Raw genomic sequence first — 24897 nt, 5'->3', positions numbered from 1 at the left:
GTTATCCACGGAGCACGATGACCCTTGTAATTTTAGTATCAGAACTACCTAATGATTAAGTTGAATTTATACTTTTAAAAACAACATAGTGGTACAAAATTTGCAGTCTTCTCTCCCCAGAGAGAAAATAAGATCTCAGTTATTTGAAACAGAAAATCATTACAGGTAAAAAGGATTCCACTGTGAGGGAGAGAGTTGCTTGTAAAGCTTTTCTCAGACACACGAATAGGAGAAGCAGTTACGTGAACTGATTGGTGCTCTCTCATTTGCAGAGTTCGACAAGAGAAACATAGCTCTACAACACAGCAGAATGTACTCGGCCTAAAAGTTAAACAAATAAATACAGTAATACACAGTCTGTTGTAGAAATACACAGAACAGCCCCACTTTGGCTACGTGAACCATTATCCAGGTGTTGTTGCCAGGTACTGCCATTTGAAATGGTCAAAAGTTAGAGTATGACACCAGTCCCCATTCCAGGAATTTCATTATAATATCAGTGGGGCAAAATAGAATACTTTCGCAAGTTACATTTCTTTGAACTTTCAACTACTACATAACATAGATGGTCTTGTGTTTATTCAGTGACTGTTGGTTTTACTGGACTCTTTTTAAAATGTTGGTTCTTTTTCAAGTACCATAAGGAAATTATTCCGGAGTACTGTAAGAAAATTAAATGGTAGACGTGTTTAAGCCAAATATTTATTATGTGAAGGAATCTAATTCTGAAAAAGAGTATCCAATAGTACTCTATTCTGTGACTTAAATAATAAGTAATTGTGAGTTAAAAATAAATACTTGTTTCAAGAATAAAGAGTTTTCTTTCTTCCAGACTCAACTGTGGTCCTGTGTCTTAGAACACTGATGTTAGTAGTCTATGATAGAAACTCCTTTTGGACTTGCTGCCAAGTTTGTGTAAAAATAGATATCATTTCATCGGTATATGACATGCATAGTTGAATTAAGTCATTTAAAATCATACCAAGGGACACCTGGCCTTTATTTATAGCACATTTTTCCCCTGTGGCATTTGAAACACATGCCTTAATAGGGATGGAGTTTGAAATCGTGCATTTTCACAAATGAACTTTTAGCATGACACCAGAAGATACTGCCAAATGAAACTGGCATAAATCCTCATGGCCCGAAATGCACATCACTTTCATTTTTCCTTAGGAACCTCTTTTCACCCAGATGAGCACACCTACACCATGACTTAATACATAGTGAGTTCCTTACTTTCCTTTATTTCTTCTTGTAATATCTTTTTCCTACCACTTTTGAAAAACCTTATCCTTCTGTGTGGAAGAAGAATTTATAGACAACAGTACTCCAGAGAAACTTCAAATGAAAACTGCCTCCACATGTTAGAAATGACAATTTGAGACAAAAGTTCTCATCTACTCCAGGAAAGAAAACAAAAACATATGCATCTGAGGCATCACCGTTTGTTGTTTTCATTTTCCAAATGGTCATACTTCTTAGTTTTATCCCCCAAATCTCATAAAAGCTCAACTGTGTTTGAGTAACTGCTCTGACGTGTATCTGTATTCCCATTTCCTGCTATGTTCTACGATTAGGCTGATAAAGAAAAGTGTGGAATCTAAGTCTTCGTCTAAAACTGCCATCGGACTTCATCTTTACAATTTTTCTCTCTCCTGGTGAGGCATTTAATAGGTGGGTTAATTTCTCAAAGAAGAAATCAAGGTTCATACTTCTATGTCTTTGGGCACTGGATTGGACAAAGTCCCACAGAAACTCTGACAAGGATCCTAGGACTGGTAACTGAAGAGATTAGCTGATCTCACTGGTTAAATCCAGGCAGGGCAAAGAACAAAATAGGGCATACACACAAGCATCAAAGATTTTAAACTGCCTAAGCGGTTCAGTGATGAAAACGATTCACGTAGAATCATATTTTTCAAAAGGTTAATTATTTAAAAACTGCATCTTAAGAGTTAAATACTCAGTTGCAAATTTAATTTAATTTTTGTATTCCACTTAATCTAAACATAATATCTGTTTACATTTACAAGAGTTTAGTTTATTACAGACATCTAAAAGTAGGGTTTTTAACTAAAAATCAAAGTACAGAAAGCAAAATTGAACAGAAAAGAATTCTCAAACTGTCTAACCAGAAATAAATAATACAATGATGGAATAATATGTATAGGAGAAATTAATTAGACATTGACCCCATTATTTGAAATATCAAGTATCTGTCAGTTGTTTCAACCTGGCAATAACTGTACAAAACCCGGGAGTGAGCTTCACATCTACATGCTACAGTAAAGAAAATTTACATCTGTTGCCTTATGTGATTGTGGATTGCACTGTGATATGTGGCATGTATTATACTGTGTGATTATGCTATTGTACATAATTAATAAAAAGTACACTTCAGACCAGTGCTGTCCAATAGAAATTTCTGTGAAGATGGAAATGTTTTATATCTGTGCTGACCAATAAGGTAGCCTCTAGACCATGTGGCTATTGAGCACTTGAAATATAATTAGTGTGACTAAGAAACCAAATTTTAAGTTTATTTAATTTTACTTAATTTAAATTTAAATAGCCACATGTGGCTAGTGTCTACCATATCGGACAGTGCAGCTTTAGAGCAAGTAGCCTGCATCAGCTACTGTGCTGTGTCAGGTCCAGTTTAAGGAAGAAACAGAGCCTTTACCCCCATAATTGCCACTAAAATGGCAGTCAAGCTTCCAGATGCAGGAGACATGATATGATACTCTTGTCAGAAGTTTGGTATTGTAATGGAAGGGTGTGTCTGGCAGTTAGGAGACCTGAACATGTCCCTTCTTCATACTGAGTCTCAATTTGTGGAATGTAAGGTCAAATAAGATAATGTCTAATATTCCCCAAATCACCACAGTTCCTTTAGCAATCACTGCTTTTTGTCTCCCCACATTCCTGACACTAGCCAGCTGACCTATTTGACCTCTATCTTTGGACCCTAGGCTGACTATATCTGGAAAATGGTCACTTCTCAGAATGGAGAACAGAAATGCTCCCCCCGAAAGCCAATCTTTTCCCTTAGCATGTTGGGTACTTCCTCATAACAATCTCATGTAGTTTCTATTATTTCTCCCTTGCTTTGCCCTAGTTTCCATGGACCAAGAAGCTCCTGACTGACTGGGTCTCCTGAAGCATCATGCTATTCTGATTCTGGCCAGCCCATCCCTCAGCAAATGTTTGCAATAATGACTACAGCTGACTATCTAGGTCTTCCACATTGATTTCCTAACCACACTTTCTCTGTCTGCCACGGTCCCCACATCCAGACCCACATCCTCAGTTTGCTGTTGCCCAAAATGGCATCGTGATGTGGACCCTATTTGTAGTGAGGCTGCAAGAGCAGAGGATGGGTAATCACAATAAGAGAATTTAGGTTTATGGACTGTATCATACAATGAGAAGAATAAAGTGTGTAGAACTAGAGAGACATACCTGAGTTTCAATCTCACTTCCAATAGCTGTTTAACCACGGACTATTTATCTGACTTCTAATCTATCCCCAACTATTAAGTGGAAATAGTAATTCTCCCAAAATTATACCACTAAGTAAGATAATACTTTAAAAGTGCCTAATACAGTGACTAGGAAGGATGCTATATAAAATAAATTTGAAGCAGAAGAGACCAGACATAGGGAAATGAGTTAACAAACAATAAAATAGTAGCAATAAACCAGAGACAAGGTGATGGAGACCTAAAGAAAGATGGTGGCCATGGAAAGAACAAGGTCAACAGATATTCTGAAGGAAATAAAGGCTCTTTGTGACAGATTAGATAAAGGGAGATAAAGGAGAGGAAGAAATTAAAGATAACTTCAAGGTAACTGAGTGGATGAAGTTAAGAAAGTTAAGATAGATAAAAATCAGGAAACAGGTATTGAAGGGCAAGTTAGAAAGGGGAAACAAGATAATTTTGAGTTAGACTCACAGGATTTTAGATTTTAGATCCAATTAGCCTTTTATATATCTATATTTATATATCTATTTGAAGAAACTAAAGCAAAAGATCACTAAACTTGTATAAATCTCAGAGCACTTTAGTAGTACAATCAAGGCCAAGGCTTAGATATCTTTACTCCCATATTAAGCAACTAGTTCCTTTTGTTTAATCTGAGATGAAAATGTAAGACATAGAAATAAATATTTTTAAGGTCACTTAGTTACAGGAAAAGGTTGGAAATACAGTTTTAGGAAACGAGAACACAGAAAACTATTAGAATGGATGAGCTCACAGAATTATGAAATGGAGAGAGAGAGAAGGAAAAGGTGGTCAATACTTAAAAATGCTAAGTAGATGTCAGAGAATCAGAGCATCCGGAGCCCACCATGCTACCTCTCTCACCTTCAGGAATAACGATAATGATGGTGATGATAATATTGACACTGAATTGCTTTTACAATTGCCTTCCATCAGACTTCCCTATAAGATTTAATTCTTGTAACACCCTGGGAACAGATACTATTATTATGCCAAGTTTTTAGACAAAGAATTTAAATGCACAGAAAGGTTTGACCAAGGTCACAAATAAGTGAGAGTCAGGATTTAAACTTAGGTAATTAAGTTCCGCAAAAAACAGCTGTAATTTTTGTCTAAATTGGGACACTTCAGAGAGTTAAAGAACAGCAAAGGTAAACTGGAAATGTCCAGGGCAGACCAGGTTATATGGTCCCTCTGGTTATTAACCACTAAGCAATCTGCCTTAAATGTCCTACAACCATAAATAGTAGGTCTCCTAATTCTTAATCATTTGCCTGCATTCAATCCACTGAGACTTCTACTGTGTATCCTGTCTGTCTCCCTCCTTCAGTTTCTTCCTTTCTACTGACTTCTTTCATTGCAAAGTTTTCCCAGCACCCAAAATATTCTCTTGAATTTTTCCTCATATCCTTGGATTCTTCTATTCCCAAACAGATATCTTCTATTTCAATTATTTGTTGCTGTATATTCTCATGTCCACCTCCACTGCCACTACCTTTGTTCCTGTCCCACTCTCATTTTCCTGTTTTTGGTGCAATGGCCCCTTCTCTCTCTGTCCTCCTCCTTTAGTTTTCCCTTCCTGCTATTATCAGTTACCTCTATAAACAACAAAGATCTGATTTTCTGGTTAAAATTAGGGAATTGGCGAAGGGGGTCCAAAAGGTAAAAATTTCAAGTTACAAAATAAATAAGTCCTGGGGATGTAATGTACACCATGGTGACTATAATTAATAACGGTGTATTGAATATTTGAAAGTTGCTAAGAGAGTAGATCTTAAAAGTTCTCATCACAAGAAAAAAATTCTATGACTATATGTGGTGATGGAAGTTAACTAGACTTATTGTGGTGATCATTTTGCAATATATACAAGTATCAAATCATGTTGTACACCTGAAACTAATATAATGTTATATGTCAATTATCCCTTACAAAAAAAAGACACACAAAAAAGAATTAAATACATTAACAGATGAATGGCTAAAGAAGATGTGGTAAATATATACAATGGAATATTAGCCATAAAAAAGAATGAAATAATGTCATTTGCAGCAAGGTGGATGGACCTAGAGATTATCATACTAAGCGAAGTAAGTCAGAAAGAGAAAGACAAATACCATATGATATCACTTATATGTGGAATCTAAAATATGACACAAATGAACATATCCATGACACAAAAATAGACTCCAAGACATAGAGAACAGACCCCTGGTTGCCAAGACAGAGGAGGGATGGGGGAGAAAAGGACTGGGAGTTTGGGATCAGCAGATGCAAACCAGTATATATAGGATGGATAAATGACAAGGTCCTACTGTATAGCACAGGGAACTACATTCAATATCCTGTGATAAAGTGTAATAGAAAAGAATATGAAAAAGAATATATATATATATATAAAATAACTGAGTCACTTTGCTATACAGCAGAAATTAACACAACACTGTAAATCAATTATATTTCAGTAAAATAAAAATAAAGAATTAAATAACAGATAACTTCACAGTAGTTTCAGGAAAATATTTACAGCTTTCTGGCTCCATCACCCACTCTCCTCCTATGCTCCAGGCATTTATCATCCATGAGGTCAGTGACCCTCCCCTATAATCTCAGCAGGCCCACTGGACAGAAGAGCATTCAGTATGTCACAGGCCCTTAAAAGTTGTTTATTAAGAGAATGCTAAACCAAATCAAAGGTTTCTTACTTTGTAATTCTCTTCACACAGCACTAAGAACAGCATGTTAGGCAAATAATAGTTGAATAAATATTTCCCACATTTACTGTTTTAGCAATACTGTTGACTTCTTTTGGACATGTCACAGGTAAGGAAAATATAGACTAATCTCTTAAATGAGTGGCAAGATGATGATATTTGCCATCCCAAGACTGGGAAATGCAATCTACACTTCATTTTAAAGCCATAATATCGGGACTTCCCTGGGGGCACAGTGGCTAAAAATCTGCCTGCCAACGCAGGGGACACAGGTTCGAGCACTGGTCCAGGAAGATCCCACATGCCGCGGAGCAACTAAGCCCGTGCGCCACAACTACTGAGCCTGCACTCTAGAGCCCGTGAGCCACAACTACTGCAGTTCGTGCACCTAGAGCCCATGCTTCGCGACAAGAGAAGCCACCACAGTGAGAAGCCCGCGCACCACGACGAAGAGTAGCACCCGCTCACCGCAACGAGAGGACGCCCGCGCGCAGCAACGAAGACCCAATGCAGCCAAAATAAATAAATAAATAATAAATTAATTAATTAAAAAGAGTGAACATTATTCAAAACAGCAAACTCTTTAAAAAAATAAATAAATAAAATAAAGCCATAATATCTTGTTACCTAAACAGATAACTAAGCTTTTCTACTGGTAAAATCTATGGAGTCACTCTCAAACCAAGTAATTCCCTCGAAACCTTCACAATATTCACAAAATCGGCCTGCCTTGCACAAGTGTTAAGAAATGAACAGTAATCACTTAGTTGGGGATATTCTAAATTTGTTTACTCTGTTAATAGGGTTCTCCTTTGGTCAATAGAGATCGCATTGTTGTGTAAACAAATGGATCTGGAGGTTTTGACTAAAGAAATGTTTTAAAAGTGTTTTTCCCTTTTGTTTATGTTGTCACTGCTTGAATGATACTGAGAGATACAGAGAGAGCCCCTAGGAAATCTCTACCCAGGCCTCCTTCACTAAAACCCAGTATTTATGGTGGGAATGAGAAATGCTGTGTGCCATGCGGTGAAATAAAGTCCTATGTTGATCAGAAAACTTTACAAAATCATGATAAAACCTGACCTGTTGTAAGGCAGTGGGGCAAAAGAAAACAAAATAAAGCCTTTCACTATTCCTTCCATTAAATAAATTCTTGTAGGAAGTCTTTTTTTGTTGTTGTTGAAAACTCGGAATACTATATGACTGCTAAACACAAAAGTAATCAGACAAACATGTGAATATCAATATGCTTAAAATTTTGGAGGGACATGTTTTAACCAAAATAGAAATTATTTTTTAAATAAAATAAGTTAGCATTACAATAACCCCTTTCTATTATGCTCACAGACAGTATTTGGCTTAGTCATTAAAAATCAGATTGCAGGAGAAGGATTGCCAACCTGAATCCCAGCTCTGCAACTGACAAGTTGTAAGACCTTGACCGAATTACTCCACTTCTCTCTATCTCAGTTTATTCATCTTTAAAAAGTACATAATAATAATAACACATCTCTCATATTACATCATGGTGAATATTTTAAAAAATCAAGCAGAGCATGGAACAATGTCAAGGGCAATAGCACACACGCACAATAAGTGTCAACTATTATTATTATATACATAGTAGGTTCTGGAGATTTGTCTAATGCACTGAGGAAATATTTCAAATGTATTTTATATGTTGAGCTAAATCACTTCCAAAACACATCTCAATGAATAATCATGAGTTTCTTATCTACCCAAAAGCAAAGGCAAAGCGATCAAAAGTGTGAAAATCTCTAACCATTGAGCCAGTGGTGCTCCGAAATATCAGTTCTGATGTAATGGTGGTCATGAGTAGGCCCAAGGGACCGCGTGAATGCAGTATCCTTGCCAAGGAAATCAGAAGCTGTTCCAGAGTAGAGGTACTCATCTGCAAGGGAGAAACGAATACACAGGACTTCTAAGAGTTTACCAGCAGACACTACTGACAATCGACTAATTTCACAGCATGAAACCAATGATGTTTATTTCTTAACATCAGAAATATATTGTTTCATAAATTTCCCCTTCAGATTTTGAAAAATCTGCTTAGTTGAAGAAAAGATAACTCAGTGAACTTTGGTAAGCCGATGCTAACTACTTGAATATAAAAAAGGCCAATGTCTTTCGAATTAATAATTGCACATGCATTTAGCTTCTGTTATGAATAAGCTCCTCTTCTCTCCCTTCTCCCCACAAATAACTCAAGGACATATCATAATTAGGAATCTCTCTTTATAATAACACAAAAAAATATTTAGAAAGTAAACGCCATAATGAGGAATGAATTGTGTAATGAGTATTTACTTAACTGACACAACCTCAGTGACCACAACTTTTCTTTGCCTAACCTCTGCTGAAAGGGAGCTTTCAGCACTGAAGTCATACTTTGTAATTATAACATGTTGCATTCCTTGTAGCTAATCATGTCTCTAATAGTTCTGATAAACAGGCATTTCTGAAAAAGGAAAGATGTTGCCATTACTGCATACCAAACTTCTCTGTCCTGTTATTTATGTAAAGTGAATATCCATGTTTACCAGAGACAGAAGGAGAGAGACAGAAGAGAAGAAAAGAGGAGAAAGGGTATGAGAGAGGTAGAAAGAGGTGGAGAAGGGGAAGGAGGGTGGAAAGAAATGAGGAAGAAGGGAAAGGGGAGGAGTGGAAGAGGAGGGAGAGGAGAGGAAGAAAGGATAGAAGAGAGAGGAGTGGGAGGAGGGGGGAGAAAAGGATGGGGGTTGGAAAAGAGGGGAATGGTGGTCCATGTTCCCTAATGCTGGTTAGCATGTAGTGGGAGAGCGGGGTGAGGCAGGAAGAATACAGTCCCGTAGGTAGCATGCATTACCCCTTTGAGAGCTGAGCCTCTGTTTCAAGAAATCTTTATGTTCAACTACTTGGGGTTACACTTAACAGACTAAAATTTTAAAAATAGCTAATCTCTAAAGAGCATTTATATTTTGTAAATGCCTAAATAGAAGAAGAACTACAGACACTGTTTTATCACTAAAATTCAATTTTCCTCAGAAACATATCTTGAAAATTCTGCCTTTGCATAAGTGATTCAGATACTTTCAAAATCCTCATTACATCCACTGAAATAAGACTTTTCCTGAACTATTTGAGACAACCAACCTAAATACTCATGACAATAGTCGACTTCCAAAAGGGGGAAAAACACACACACACATACATATAAAAGAGAGAAATCCAGTTATATAAAGTAAATGTAGACATGGTACTGATTCCACCTCTTAAATATATATGGTGGAAAGCAGTATTTCATTGTGGGGCAAGTTTTTAAAAGTAGAAGAATAACAATAACAACAGCAATAAACACATTATGAAAAAGGTTTGGTAAGAGTAAAGGAAACACACCATCAATTTGAAACATAAAATTACAAATACTCAAACATTTTGCCAGAAAAAATGGTGCATTTCAAAATAAAAGTTGGATCTGTATAGCCAGGCTTTAAAACTGTCTTCTTTGTATTTAAATTACTCAGGGGTTCCTACGAGGGGTCACCAACACCTACAATCTATTGTTTTTTATTAAGGGTGTGTCAACCCCACTTGACAGATCAGAATCACAAATCATCAATCTCATTTTCCGAGGATAATGACTGAACATTAGTCACATGATTTTCAAAAAACACACACACTTTCACTTCAAAGGAAGGGCACTAGTTCTCACTAAGTGAAAATTAAAATGTCATGGTGCGTCACTCTGATAGTCTATTCAAACAACTGATGGACAAGTTAAATAAAAAGAGACTGAAGTCATGAACCAAACCAAGACAAAAGGAGTCCTTATAATGGTTGAAATTCAGAGGTCATGCCGACATTCCTCAGAAAAGACTTCAGACCCCACAGTACTGCCTTCTTTAAACAGGACGGTCCTCCCATAAGAGAATTTAAGATGTACACAAAGCAAAAGACTGAATGTGCTAGCAAAAATTTCACATTGCCATTAATATAATCAGGTTATGGTGAAACTGGGGTGAGAGGTGTTATACCATTCTTTTATCTGTATTCTATCGTTTTATTTGTTTTATTAATTTATCCACTTACATCTTACTATTAATCCCCCCACTCAAATCTTCAACATATTTTGTAACATATTATGTTCAAGGAATTGCTAAATTTAACTGCCATAGTGAACCAAATGGGGCATAGCTAAATATAAGAAAATCTGGGACAGCTACATGTAGAATTATAGCACAATTGCGTGTGTGCCATTTGTATTAAAAAGAATTCAACGTGAAGTTCATTTAAAATGTAACTGTGCTGACGTTCAGGATTACTGGAGCCTCACTTTATGGATAAGAAGCTAAGTACAGAGAGACACGACACTAAAAAACTACAACCAAACAGCCAGTGGACGATTAATCCAAAATAATCTTTAACTCATTAAGAAAATGTGGTTGAATCTACACACACCTTTTTAGAAAAACACCTAAAAGCTAGAACTATCCGTCACTGATCTTACCTGTCATTACTGAAGCAAAAGGCTGCTGAGGATCAAAAGGACATTTCAGTCTGCCAGACTCCAAATGATGCGTGTCTAGTTTGAACATAACTTCCTGTTACGAGAAATAGTAACACAAGTGAGATTTTTTTTAAAAATATCCGAATCAGCAAGAACGTAGGAGATAAGAACGAAACTCTAATTCATTAATTCAACAAAAACTGAGCATATAGCATGCACATCATGCTGTGCTTCTTAACTCTTCCACAAATATTATTTCTGGCAAGACTCAATTCCCGTGTTTTGGTCTCCATTTTCCCAGAGTAGTGATGATAATAATGAATGAATTTTTCAGCCGAAAGTAGCAATATCCTCATCGATTCATTTAGCCTGGACCACTATCATAATCGAAATCACCATCAAGCACTCCTATTTCCTAAGCCTAATAACTAATTTACTGAGCCTAATAAGCCAAGTTCCTCCTCTAAGGAATAAATTTACTATAATAATTATACTTTCATAACTATTATGGTCTATCTACCTAAGCATCTACAACTATACCAAATTACCTAAGCTTCATGATATTTTGTAATTTTAGTGACTTAAAAGCGTTGTAAGGCAGGCAGTTCATTTTCAGAGCTGTTGATACATGTGGGCAAAAAAAATCCTGTTGTAGTATTTTCACTATTACGAAAACACTATGCACATTAAAGCCACATAGTTATTTTGGCTGCACCATCTATTTTTATAATAGTGGCCACAGACAGAATGGCATTGGCAGACTTTTAACATTCAGGGAGAAAAAACATCTTAAGTTGAACTTTCCAAGAAAAATATGAATGTATAATGAATATGGCCCCATGAGCTTGAGTGTTTCATAACAACGACAACACTACCATCCAGCAAAAGACTGATGACTCAGGCTGCAAATGCACTAGTTAGAGAAATTCAGCATTTCAGGTATTCTCTCTAGATGGCATATCTACAAAGTTATATCAGAGCACACATGCAATTAAAAGGGATCATTCAGTGCCACTTATCTAGAAAGCAAGTAAAGAAGCAAAAGGGATAGAGGAAATTGGATTATTTGGATTATTATTATTGTATGATGGGTCATTTCAGATCTTTTTCTTATTAACAGGATCAACAGTAATTACCGCCTTATTAAAAAATAGTAATACCAATTTAAATAGCATGATTAACATTTGCCATTTTATAGTTTTAAGTAAATGCACTTTAATACTAAGAGTAATGGTACTTAACAGTTAATACAAACTAACCATGGGCCAGGAACTTCATGTACATTGTCTCATTGAATCTTCACCACTAACCTAAAGATGTAGCTACTTTAATTCCAGCTTTACAGGAGGAATATTGAGCATAAAAGGGGGTAAGTATCTTGTTCAGCATCACGTAGTGAATAAGAGGCAAAGCAGTAGCTTGAACTCAGGGCTGTCTCCAAAGTTCATGTTCTTAACTAATCTAGTCTCAGGATTTCAAACTCATGGATTTAAAAATGTGTTGAAATTAATTTATAGACTCACCATGACCATGTAACATGATCAAGCCCAAATGTGTTTAGTTAGAACAGTTCAGCTAATGACAAGTTGTGATAGTGGCGCCTAGGCATGAAAAAAGTCCAGTGAGAACACATTTAGGGCATGTTTCCCAACTGTGGATGGGGCTAGAGATATGTCAGGAAAAAACACCTACAGATCACGGCTCTTAAGAATGTTTAAATATTAAGGGCACATTATTCTCCAAAGGTCAAACAGAACTGTTGACTCTAAAGCCTATAATGGGACGTTGTAAAGGGAAAAAGTAAACTGAATCCTGGTGTGCCAGGAGATTATAGTGAAAAGCTAAAAAAGAAAAACCCAGAAAACATCTGGGAGAATGTCATAGTTGATACAAAGTCCTAGATAAACCCTTATAATTGTACAGACTTCTGTTGTCAAAACGCAGCATTTCATTAAATTCTCAAGATAAGCCCATAGAATTGGTATTTGCGGAGGCTAAGGACAAGGTCTCCCCTATAATCTCCTGGAGAAAGGAGACAGCAGGAAAGCAAGTTTCCTTGAGCCAGAGTCAAGGATACCAACAGGAAAATGATGTAAAGAAATAATGGCTGATTAAATGGACTTCCTGAGATAAACTGAATGACATGACACTTTAACTTTTGAGACAACTTCAATTTTATAAGATTTTCCCCATTAAATTCCTTAAGCCTAATTAATCGTGCAAAAAAGTACCTGTCTAAACTGCACACAGAGAAATACTGTTGAAGTAAAGACATAAGAAGATAAGAATAGGAAATGTTTAACTATCACATTAGGAAAAATTATTATTATTACTATGAATATTTAAATATGAGATTTGCAGCAGAAGGGAGATTCCAGAGGAAAGAACATACTTCCAATCTAATTATTAAACAACTATCAGGCACCCCCAGTATTGCAGAGTAGATACATAGGTAGATAGATAAATAGATAGATAGATAGATAGATAGAGACTGCAGACACTATTTTGAAATAAAGTTTACATACATACTTTTGAAATACTTGCCTCTGCCTTTCTGTGTTCTTGTTGCCTAATACGGCTGCGAATTAAGCGACCGGAATAGAGCAAGGGCTATACCAGAGCCTATGCACAATCATTTTCTCATTTTATTCTTAAAGTAACTCTGAGTTACTATTATTGTTGTCATCATTTTGCTGAATAAACAGAAGCTTAGAAAGTTTATGCAGAAGACCGTGGAGCCATGGTAAACGATCTGGGCCATAATTCAAACTCTGGCTCCAAACGTTTAACTCTTAGTTGTGGTCAACAGCCCTGATTTCTATCCTGAAATCTGGATCCAAGTGCCCACTTGGTATGACCTACGGAACATTTCTCAAATGCAGAATGTACAAAACTAACTCACCATTCTCCCCACAAATCTGTTACTCTTCTCATCTCAATAAATAACACTCCTCTCCAACTCACTGCCAAAGATAGAAATCTGGGATTCATTTTAGCTTGTTTCCTCTTTCTTCCAGTTGCCCCAGGCACACAACAGCGGTCCCCAGGAAGAGGGCTTCGCACACTTCTCTCCTCCATCCCTGTTATCTGTTTCTTTTCCCCCGTCCCGGCCACCTGAGAAGCAATCTTATCTATTTGAAGACGGAAGTGCCTTCCCTCTGAATGGACAGTGAATCCTGGGACTAATAATTCATTTTAGAAGATCTTCAAGCAGGGCTGCCGTACAATTACCTGTACTCCTGACTAGTGGAAAACTCACAAGGCTCAATATCCCTGTTCACTCATAATTCTCTAATTCACAGAACTTGTAAATTTGACTGCCCTGGGGCTTTTTGACAGTCTCAAGCGAAGTAATTAGCTCCTTCTAAATTCCCTTTCAGCACTTGTGACTTTTAGGAGTTAATGAACACTATTTGCATCCCTCAGCAGGTTGTGAGTTTGGTCTTTAGCCCCAGGCCTCAAAACACATCCAAGATGTGGGGCTATCTCATGTAATTGCAGCCTATGCTATAAGCCACTGTTATATATTACCCTTCATCAAAGCTAGGCAAGAGAACATTACACCAGCAACAAAGCATGACCGATTCAAGTTGCCAAGTCTCCTAGTGGTTCAGAGATTTAACTATCAGGATTGCTTTACTTTCAAACCATTGAGTCTGGGCTGGTTAGACAAGTTGGTTAGAGAGAAAAATTTATCCAGCCACAGTTGTGGGTTTGATCTCTGCTTGAATCAGTTAAATCAGTGTAAAGAAACCTGTACCATGAGCCCAGACTTTACTTTCAAACACGCAGCCAATTACCCTGCAAATATGTGTGGTTATTCACAAGAAGTATATACATAAACATAAGGATGACAGTGTAACCCATCAACCCACAAAAAGGAATGATTTGGAGTACATAATCTAAAGCTCAGATGGGCATGCTTGCTCTAGCAATAGACTACTTTGGTTCAATTCCTTGCTAGACCATTTATTAGTTGGGTGACTTAGGCATGTTATTTCATTCTACTGAGACTCAGTTTTTACTAACTTGCAAACTGGAAGTTTTTAAGGTACCAACTTCATTAACAGTGTTGTGAAATTACAAAAACAATCCATGTAAAGTGCCTGGCACAGTCCATGACACAAAGAAAATACTCTAACGTGTTAGTTGTTGATTAAATTATTGTAATCTGCATGTTTCTCATTTATTGAAATGCTCATTGATTGCTGGAATACATTACTCCTAATTAATACATCCCACATTTCCACTATGTCACTTTGGTCTGGCAGAAATAATAAGTCCAGTGTGATAACAACTATCCATACAATTTTAAGAAAATCATTAAAATTATCTGTATTTAGTGTCTACTATTATAAACATAAGTACCAGGTCAAATTTGTTGGATGGGAAAAATTAAATTATTTATAAGATATCATTCCGTTGCAAGGTCTTATGGGAAATAAATTTTTACAAACAGCAACATACTAAATAGATTTAGTTATAAAGGAAACTCAAGAGAAAATAAAGCTGTACATAGAGCCTAGAAAACAAGCACTTTCAACATCATATACCATTTATTTTAATAATATCACTAAAAAAACTTTTAATAGAAGAAATTTTTATTAGGTGGATAAGGTGTACAATCAAAATTGCAATCCATAAAGTGGTTTGGAATGTAAGTTCTTATTCAGTTCGTACAGAATACGATTCAATCTTTATATTCAAGTCTAACTATTTTATGTCATAGGCATTAAGTAACAAGTTATTATGATAAATTGTTTTTGTGCTATTTCATTATATTACCTCCTTGTAGATTCCAAGATCAATATATCCACATATTGGATGAAATGCTCCAGTTCCACACACATAAACATGAGTTTTGTTATAGGGTTGAAGTACCCGGATGAAATTTGCACATTCTGTCTATTGGGCATAAAAAAATAAAAGCATTAGCATACAATTCAGGTATTTGAAAGATTATCATTCATACCACCTGTTTCCCAAGTAGATTAATTATCAAAAATAAGAACTAAAAAGACTTATGAGAAATGTTTAACACCTGACTTAGCAAAGGAGGCAAAACAAATTAGAAACTATGGCTTTAATGAGTGACTGAAGCTTTTTGAATGTTTAAGGTTTTGAACTAATCACAGTGCCATAATGCACATCTCTATAGTGGGACTCAATGGGGCCTAGAGAATGAACATAATGTGAATGAGGTATCCATACTTTATTTCAAGGATTTCCTACAGAACCAAACCCATCGTGCTCTGATGTTCCCACATTGTCTATCCCATATAGAACCTACTGTGCGCAACTTCAACTGTCTCAGCTACACTAAACAAAACACTCAACACAGATGTGTCTTCCTATATATTATCCCGTTCTTATTTTCCAGAATTGCCTACCACTTTATTTCCATTTATTTTCAATGTTACAGAGCCTTTAAGACTTAGCTGAATTCCTGCTTATTTCAAGAATCTCTTCTGTTTTCTCCATAAATATTTTTTTTACACCAAGTCAAAATTTTAAGAGACATATTTCTGCCTCTTTTACAAATGTTTAGGCCTAAAAATGTTTCTTTCCAATGTATATCTTTATAACTTAATTATTTTCTATCCCCCAATTACTTGTAAATAGTGACTCAATTTTTCAGAGGAGTCATTCTTGTTATTATATATTATTTTCAATTCATCTCCTGTAAGTCATCCCTATCTTTACAAAATTATTGGCAACAATTTACTAACCGTGGCTTCATGATTCCTGGACCCAAAGACTCCTGAGAAAACACTGGGCAGTAGTCTACTTTTATTCTAGATCAACTCTACCCAGGAGGTGGGCAAGTGTTTACTAAGGAGGTTGGAAATCTATGAAACGACTGAGATTCAGAGAAAAAGTCCATTTTCTCTCTGCCTGAGTGGCCATAGGTCCTTCACCTTTCAGGTCACTGTTGTTGTTAGGGTCGTTACGAGGAGAATATTAAAAAATAAAAATAAAAAAGACAATGACCTAACTGGTAGGATGATTTTTAAAATTAAGTAAAATTTTTAAAAGGCAGACAACAACTTAGCTGATAGGATTATGATTGTTATGTGGATTAAATTAAAGAATATAACATTTAATGATTGTTTATCACTTAACCTGATTTTGATGTATACAAAATAATCAATATCCCAGTGGCTGTTCTGATTTTAGAATGAATAGTTATGTCTCCGTATCTGTGGTACAGAGTTCCTAGTACCTAGCTCTTCCTCTGTCCAGCTAGCCTGGCAATCTTATGTAGAATTTGTAGATCCCAGTGAATAAAATCTGCACATTCTACTACAGAAAAATGTTATAAAGAACTAACTTATTGAGTTTTCTGCTCTCTGCTGCCTTATAAACAAAGCAGTTGCTTAAGACTACATGAAAGGACAGTTCCAATCCCTCAGTTAACCACACAAGGGAAGGATGTTTCTTTATCAGGTAGGAAGAGTCGGCACTTTCTAACAGCAAAAGGGCCACTGTATATGGTTACACAGGTTGTATGCTGTGAAAAAAATAAAAGTAATATCTGAGGAAGTGCAAATCACACTGCAGACATCTTTGTTACCTTGAATATTTTCATGTTTAGTATATGTTCTCATATAATTATTGTATGTACCCTCCTAAGAAAGGAAAATTTTAAATTCATGACAATTTTCCATCAGATAATCTTGCTTAACAAAATCATATTATGTGTTTTCCACCCTTCCATCAAGGTGTTTGTTGAAGAGAATTTATTTTCTATTGACACAAAGGCACCATAGAGAACTAGCTTCATGTTCTTTTACATCATGCTAGACAATCGCAAATGAAAACCTAATTCAGAGAGTAAATATGCCCTACTAATGGTTTTGAACAAATGACACAGTAATATGAGATAAGCCAAGGCAAAAAAAGAGGAAAAATATATGCAATCAGCAGATAAATTGCAATGATGGCTTCACTGCTAGGGTAAGAGATTTTAATATTCTCTAGCTTTCATTTTGCTCACTCATCCTCACTGAAGGGACTTTTATTTATTGGTCTTTTCCCCATGAAGAGATGTATGCAGGGTGAAATCTACACATGGAACAGTACACAGGGAGGGCAAGAGTAGAGTTATATGCCTGGAGTAAGGTGGGATTCACTCACTGCCAGTGATTTCACCATTTTTTCAAAAGCTCAGTGTTACCAAAGAATCATAGAATTTAGAGGGTAATTGTTATGGAGTGAATATCTGTGTCCTCCCAAAATTCATGGGTTGAAACCCTAAACCTCCCAGGGTGATGGTATTAGGAGGTGAGGCCTTTAGGAGGTAATTAGCTTTAGAAGAGGTTTGGAGAGTGAGATCCTTATGATAGGATTAGTGCCTTTCTAAGAAGAGACCAGGGCACTTGCTCTCACTCTCTCTGCCCTGTGTGCAGATATCACAGGAAGATAGCCACATGCAAGCCAAGAAGAGAATTTTCACCAGAGACCAAGTCGGCCTGCACTTTGACCTTGGATTTCCCAGCCTCCAGAACTGTGAGAAATAAATATCTGTTGTTGAAGCCGCCTAGTTTATGGTATTTTGTTATGGTAGCGCAAGCCGAGTAACACAGTAATTTCACAAGATTCTGAAATTAATATTTGTACAAAGAAATAAAACTGCCTTTCCAGATTATAAATTATAAAGTCAGAAAGACTAGGGACCGTGAGAGACACAGCACTGTTTAAAAAGGCAAATAAGGCCCAGAGTGGAGTTTTACACACATAGGAGATATAATTTGAGTGATGATAAAGAAAAAGCTCTGAATCACACCTAAAACATTTCCCATCCTTTAACTTTCCTGGGAGTTACTTTAGTAAAATGTAGCCAGCCCTGGAAAGTAACCTATTATGCTAGTTTTTACTTTGGTGAGAGGTCACCAAGGATTTATCTCTGAAATTCCTCTCTTCTCTCAGATTGGGCTGCCATGGAATAGCACCACGTATCCTGAGTTATCTGACACAGTTTACAAAAAAAAGTCAGTTCTGCTCAAAGTTTTCTGTGGTGAAGTTGATGGAGGGCAGTTCTCTGGGAAGCCTGGAGGCAATGACAGGGCACTGAGGGGAAGAAACCGGGGACCAAGATTCTAAAAGAGAAGGTCTCATTTTAAATTTTGCCTGGGGTGGACATTTCAGCCAAACACTGGAAGCAAAGCAAAAGCCTTTACAATGATTTCTCTTTTAATTTATACAGGTTCCAAGATTTGCTTCAACAGCACGAGCAATAATTAACTTGGTTTAATTCACTTAGTGACCGGCATGGCTATTAATGGTGGTGTAATTCTGTGAGGCATAAAGAAAGATAAATTCGAAAAGCAGCTATTTTAACTTTCCCGGAAAGCTGGCTAATTTATCAGCTATTGCCCACAATAGCAAGGGTTGGGGCATGACACCAAACAATTCAATTCAGCCAGTAACGTACTCAACCTGGGAAAAGAACTGAATTTCTCCTTCCTTCCCCATGTTTCCTAGCTACTCTCCTTCCCACCTCCCCAACTCTCCACTGGAAGAAAGAGAGAGAGAGACAGAACTAAAAACAAGTATCAACTTTCTAATTCTCTCAAGTAAGATGATTTGTTTCAGTTTTTACCTCTCGTACACATCCTTACATATATCTAAAGAGATGTACAATTAAATAAATAAAACAAATATGAAACAATTAATACTTAGAGAAAAGACAAGTAAATATTAGTTTATATATCAACACTTAGAATTTGTGTTTCCCCCTAATACCAAGAAAAATATTAGCAAAACAGAACTACTTGTAATTCTCTAACCTTACATATAGTCCAGTTAAATCCAATACAGCTTTATATGTATTGCTGATAACTGACTTATAATCACTAATTTTAATTTATTTAGGTTATATATGAAAAGACACTTATGATTAAGAATGTGGTCTGTTTTTGTGTTTAGCATATTTTGCAGAATATTGTGATCCTCAAAGATTTTGTGATCATTCGCCACATGCCTATCATTGTGCTGCATCTTACGTTTGTCTAGCAGACTTCTGATAGAGTTCAGTCTGCAAAGATAACTGTTTAGGTCTTACAATGTTGAAAATATTTTAATAAGTTGTCAATGCTTCAACATAAGTATATGAAAATCCAAATATCCCATTTCTATCTTAAAAATGAAACATCTCACGGGGGAGGATTTCTACAGAGCAAAACCAGTCGTGGTAGAAGGGCAAAGAAAAACATTTTAAAGGAAAAAAATTGAGAGATATGCCTATAAAAATCTATATATCAAGTAGGATAACTAGGAAAGAATATTTTTTACATGAGTGGATCAGAAAGTAATAATATACGAATATAAATCCTAATTTTACAACTATATAAAATATTTAGCATTTATAGTAATGAAAGAATGTCAAGCTAAAGCAACAAAAATAATTTTCTTTTTGTTGGCAAAAATTAAATATATTTATTTCATTCATTAATGTATTAATATTAAACGTTAACTATACGTTGTATCCAACATTAGCAAGGGTATGGGGAAATATACCCTCTTAAGAGCATGCACTTCTGGATAAAGCATAAGAAGCATAAACTTTCTGGAGGGCCATTTTACAATGTATATAAAAGATTTTATATCCTTTGACCAGTAATTGTACTCAATAACCTAAGATGTTCACAATATTTATATATAAGGCTTTTCATGTGCAGCATCATTCACAATAGTTAACACTGGATATCTACCAAAACTCTAACAATAGGGGATTGATGAAATAATATATAAAGGAATGCAGTGCAGCTATTAAAAGTAGTGTTATAAAAAAGGAATTTAATGACATGGGAAAATGCTCATGGCAGTCTGCGAAGTGAAAAAAAAAATGTTTTAAGGGACTATGTATACAATGATTTCATTCTGAAAAATAGTAAATAGATAAGATAGAAGAATAAACATCAAAATGTCACCAGCTATCTCTGGGTAATGTTCATGGGGGAAGAACTATTTACAGATGAATCCTATATAATTTGCAAACTTTCTACAATGAACACTTTGTTTTACTTTAGAGGTTCTTAAAAAAAAATGTAATCAGAAAACTTTAGAGATGGAAGACCCTTTAACCCTACGTAATGTCTCCATTGACAAGGTTGTGCGCCCCTACAGTTAAGCCGACGGCTCACGCTGCCCACACCCCATGCATTCTTTTGCCTGGACTGAGCAGTTTACCCCACTCTTTTATAGCAGGACCAGACATTTCTTTAGTGACTTTCTTTTGAATAATATTCGAAGCAGACACAAAATGCAACCAAATAGCTTCCTGTCACCTCTTCCCTTCCTTGGATTAATAAACTGGGGACTGTGCTCAAGAAAGTGGAATAGCTCTCTTTTGTTTCCTCTCCTTCCACTCCCTCCCCACGCCAATTAGCTAACTTTCATTATGGTAAATAATTCACTATTTTTCAGTTATATAGTACCTTTGTGTAAAGGGACAGTCTTTCCAAACACTTGTTAATTCTAACCACACTCTTGGGAAGTAGGTAAAAATTACTAGAGAGAAGGGAGGAGAGAGGGTAATGCCAAAGGCAATAAAAGATGTTAATAAAAACACACACTTGCCTCAGTTTTCTGTTGGCCAAAATCTATGTAATGCTGTAAAATGAGGATCTGCATTATGGTTATCGTGAAGAGAGAAATGATTTGAGGGATACAGTTTGTAGACCTTACACACAGAACTCAGACCTTGATGTGTAGATTACAGTGTATTATAAGAGCATAGGTCGTGGGGCAAGCCTTCTGGATTCAATTCCTGGCTTCAATATTTACTAGGTATGTCATATTGGGCAAGTCATTTAATTGTTCTGGCCTCAGTCTTCTCATCTGGAAAATGAGGAATAAAAATAAAATCTAACATACTGTATTGTTGTAAGGATTCAACGAGATTATAGGTATAAAGCTTTGAAAGCAGTTCCTGGAACATGGTAAGTGCTATAAAAGTGTTAGCTATTCTTAGTAACTCTAAAATACAGTACTATTTTTAAGGGGCAAATTGAAAAGAAGGAAACAATGACCTGCATTATATCTACATAATTCAACAGCAAACTTTATAGACTTCGGTAAAAAGAGAGAAGCTCCCTAAATCTCTAATCCTAGGTTTACAGTGTACTTAAAGTACACAGTGTACTTTAAAGTGTACTTAAAGTTAGAGGTGACTACAAGCTCTCAAATACAATTGAATTGGAAGAATAGGTTCCATATACTGGGTCTTATGTACTCTCTAGGATACCACCTTCAAGAAGGTTTATCACCCTTTGTTTTAGCTTGATAAGAGGGGCAACTGAGTTACTCTACAACTGGAATTAGTGAACATACTGAAATGAGAACACTGTCACAATTAAAACTTCACTGATTGACCTTGAGTGCTTATCCCTTACCTATTCCATGGGAAAATTGACACCACTCTATTGGAGTAAATTTAAAACACCCTTTTCCTACTTGCCTCCTTATCATACACTCAATACTGATGAAACACAAAAGTGTTCACACTGTTTATGACATGCTTCTACTGTTATGCAACCAAGTAAATTTGAAAAATCACAACCAAAGCATCTTTCTTTCCCATGAGTTCAAAAAAGTACTGTTGCTTTTGCAAACTGGGGCACCTGCTCACAGGGCATCTGACATTGAACAGGGTGGAGAGATTAGAGACATGAAAGGAAGAATATAGTCTACATTAGTTTACACTCTTTCATTTCTAGCAAAATAAATGTAAAAACTTTTTCCTGTTGCATTTGAAGCACACACTCTCTGATATATTTCTGCTAACATAAATGTGCCCCCAAAGTCACATTTCACACTAACTGAATACAGAATGAGGCATAACCAAACTTTCTTTCTTTTACTTTGTTTTGATTATTTTGTTTTGCAGGACAGTCGTCCTTCAGTATCCTCGGCGGATTGGTTCCAGGACCTTGACATATATCAAAATCTGAGGATGCTCAAGTCCCTTATATAAAATGGCAAACACACAGCCTCCCATAAACTTTATCTCTAGATTATTTATAATACTTAATACAATGTAAATGCTATGTAAACAACTGTAAATACAATGTAAACACTATATAAATAGTTGCCAGTAAGCAATAAATTCAAGTTTGCTTTTTGAACTTTCTGGAATTTTTTTTTTTGGAATATTTTTGATGCACGGTTGGTTGAATTTATAGATGTAGAACCTGTGGCCAACTGTACAGTGGCTACATATAAGTAATCATTTGTGTAATATCTGTATCCCTCATTAGATTAAAAGATCCATGAGAGCTTTCATACACTATTAATGCACATATTTAAGCTCTTAATAAACATTTGTTGGATAAATCAATGAACAAATGAGTGACTAAAGTCTTCTACGCTTTCCCTTAAATTCATTATGCAACATACTTCACGTTGCTTTACCTTTATCACAATAATAAAGTGAGAATTGTTAAATCTAATTATGCTTTCATACAACACATACTATTCGCTGTTATTAAATATGAGGGCACTGCTCTTTAATACTCCTGGGTTATAGTGGTTAGAGGAAACATTCCAGGATACTGCAAAGGAAGCCTCATGATGTCCACGCTTTTGCCCAAAGTTAGAACTTTTTCATCTTGAGTTACATTCAGGAAGTGATTTCTTTTTTCCAAAGAAGAGCAATTCTCCCTATCATTACAGGGCAAGAAGTCAGGGCAGAACACAGAACATCTGGCCTGAATCAGGACATTCAGATGAGAAGAGGCAGTTAGAGCCACAGCATTGCTGGAGATAAAAAAGGCAACACAATTTGGGGAAGCATGTAAAACAGCTTGGACAGTGCAAAAGCAATCCAGACAAGACATCCCAAAGATGATGAGGGCAGTTATACCTGTCAAAGGGGTTTCTCTGGTCCTTAAGGGAGCTTAAACTAGAAGTTTATACTAGGACCCCACTATTTATCCTTTACAAGTTATTTCCTGTCGTTACACTTACATAAATTTTGGATTAAATTATTTCTAGTTCTTATTCCAGAATGTTGTATTATTCATTTTCAACCGATCTTTCTTAATAGCTCTATAATGTCTACTTTTGCAAGAATTCTTGTAGATGTTGTAAGTTTAATTTTACCCCAAATTAAATAAAATGTCAAGTGTGTGTTTGTAATGCTAAAACCACTGATGATTTTGTGTACATTCACAAAATACATGCATTAGATGAAAAACACACAACCCTAGAAATACAGTATTTTCTGATGGTTTATTTTTAAATATTTTAAATGTATTTCTGAGATTTTTTTGTGAAGAAAATACAGTCAGAATTAACACTTTAGAAAGGGTAGTATTTCTAAATTTCTGAGAATAATGTCATTCCTTTTGGCAAGGTAGAAACATTTTATACCATATTAATCTTTACACAGAATATTAGTGTAGTCTTTATAATAATATACTACTGCCATTAATTCAATAAAATCCAATATAAATATTTGCTATCATATCAGCACCAGTTTAACAAAGATGTTTTTTAAAGTCTCATACTTACATTGGCATCTTTCCCAGCTAATTTACACAATTCCACCCGTTCCTTTGCAGCAGGCCAATAAATCTGTAAAACATTTCAAGGTGTGTTAGAATCTGAATATCTAAAACACCACACAATTCTAATTAGGAAAGTGAGTGTGTGAAATTAAAGAGTGGCTATCAAGACAAAAGCATGCTGTTAGATAGGATGTAGGAATTTTGAGATTTAAATATTTTCCAAAGCCACCCTAAAAAGATTATAAGAAAACACTGGGCAGAATCATCCACTTGTTAATCTTCTAATTTCTTTTTAAATGTATTTAATAATAGATGAATCATGTTGAGTAGGCCATAACTTCTTATTGTGACGTCAACGGAATTTCAGGTTAGCATTTGCTTAGGGAAGAGATTCTTTTTACCCTGTTTTTCTGTGTTTTCTCAGAGTGGTAGTGCATTATAAACACGTGCAATGAGGTGTGAGAAACAGCTCTTTGTCACAAACATAAGTTATCACTCCAAGTCAAAGACCAGTGTGGACTTGTTGACAATATTTAACACTGATAGAGCTGAGATGCACCTGTCATTTAAACATTAAGTTAAGTTAAACATTAAGTAAGACAATAAGCATTATCTTATTTCAATCTCACAATGACCCTATGAGATAGCTGTACTTAAT

At 35.8% G+C, this 24897-nt stretch overlaps 1 protein-coding gene across 3 annotated transcripts in view; it reads right to left on the bottom strand.

The window, feature by feature from the left end:
- The window catches only part of SEMA3D (semaphorin 3D), a 217114-nt gene that overhangs the window by 65423 nt on the left and 126794 nt on the right, over positions 1–24897 (bottom strand). For all 3 annotated transcript variants that reach the window (XM_024131021.2, XM_024131035.3, XM_024131030.3), the window contains 4 exons: positions 24244–24306; positions 15514–15633; positions 10729–10822; positions 8005–8133 (listed from right to left, as the gene is read on the bottom strand). In XM_024131021.2, the coding sequence (XP_023986789.1) occupies positions 8005–8133; positions 10729–10822; positions 15514–15633; positions 24244–24306 (406 nt within the window). The remainder of the gene's footprint in view (positions 1–8004; positions 8134–10728; positions 10823–15513; positions 15634–24243; positions 24307–24897) is intronic.

Source organism: Physeter macrocephalus, chromosome 5 (genome assembly GCF_002837175.3).
Source record: "Physeter macrocephalus isolate SW-GA chromosome 5, ASM283717v5, whole genome shotgun sequence".
NCBI lineage: Eukaryota > Metazoa > Chordata > Mammalia > Artiodactyla > Physeteridae > Physeter > Physeter macrocephalus.
This window is presented reverse-complemented; position numbering and strand designations above follow the sequence as displayed.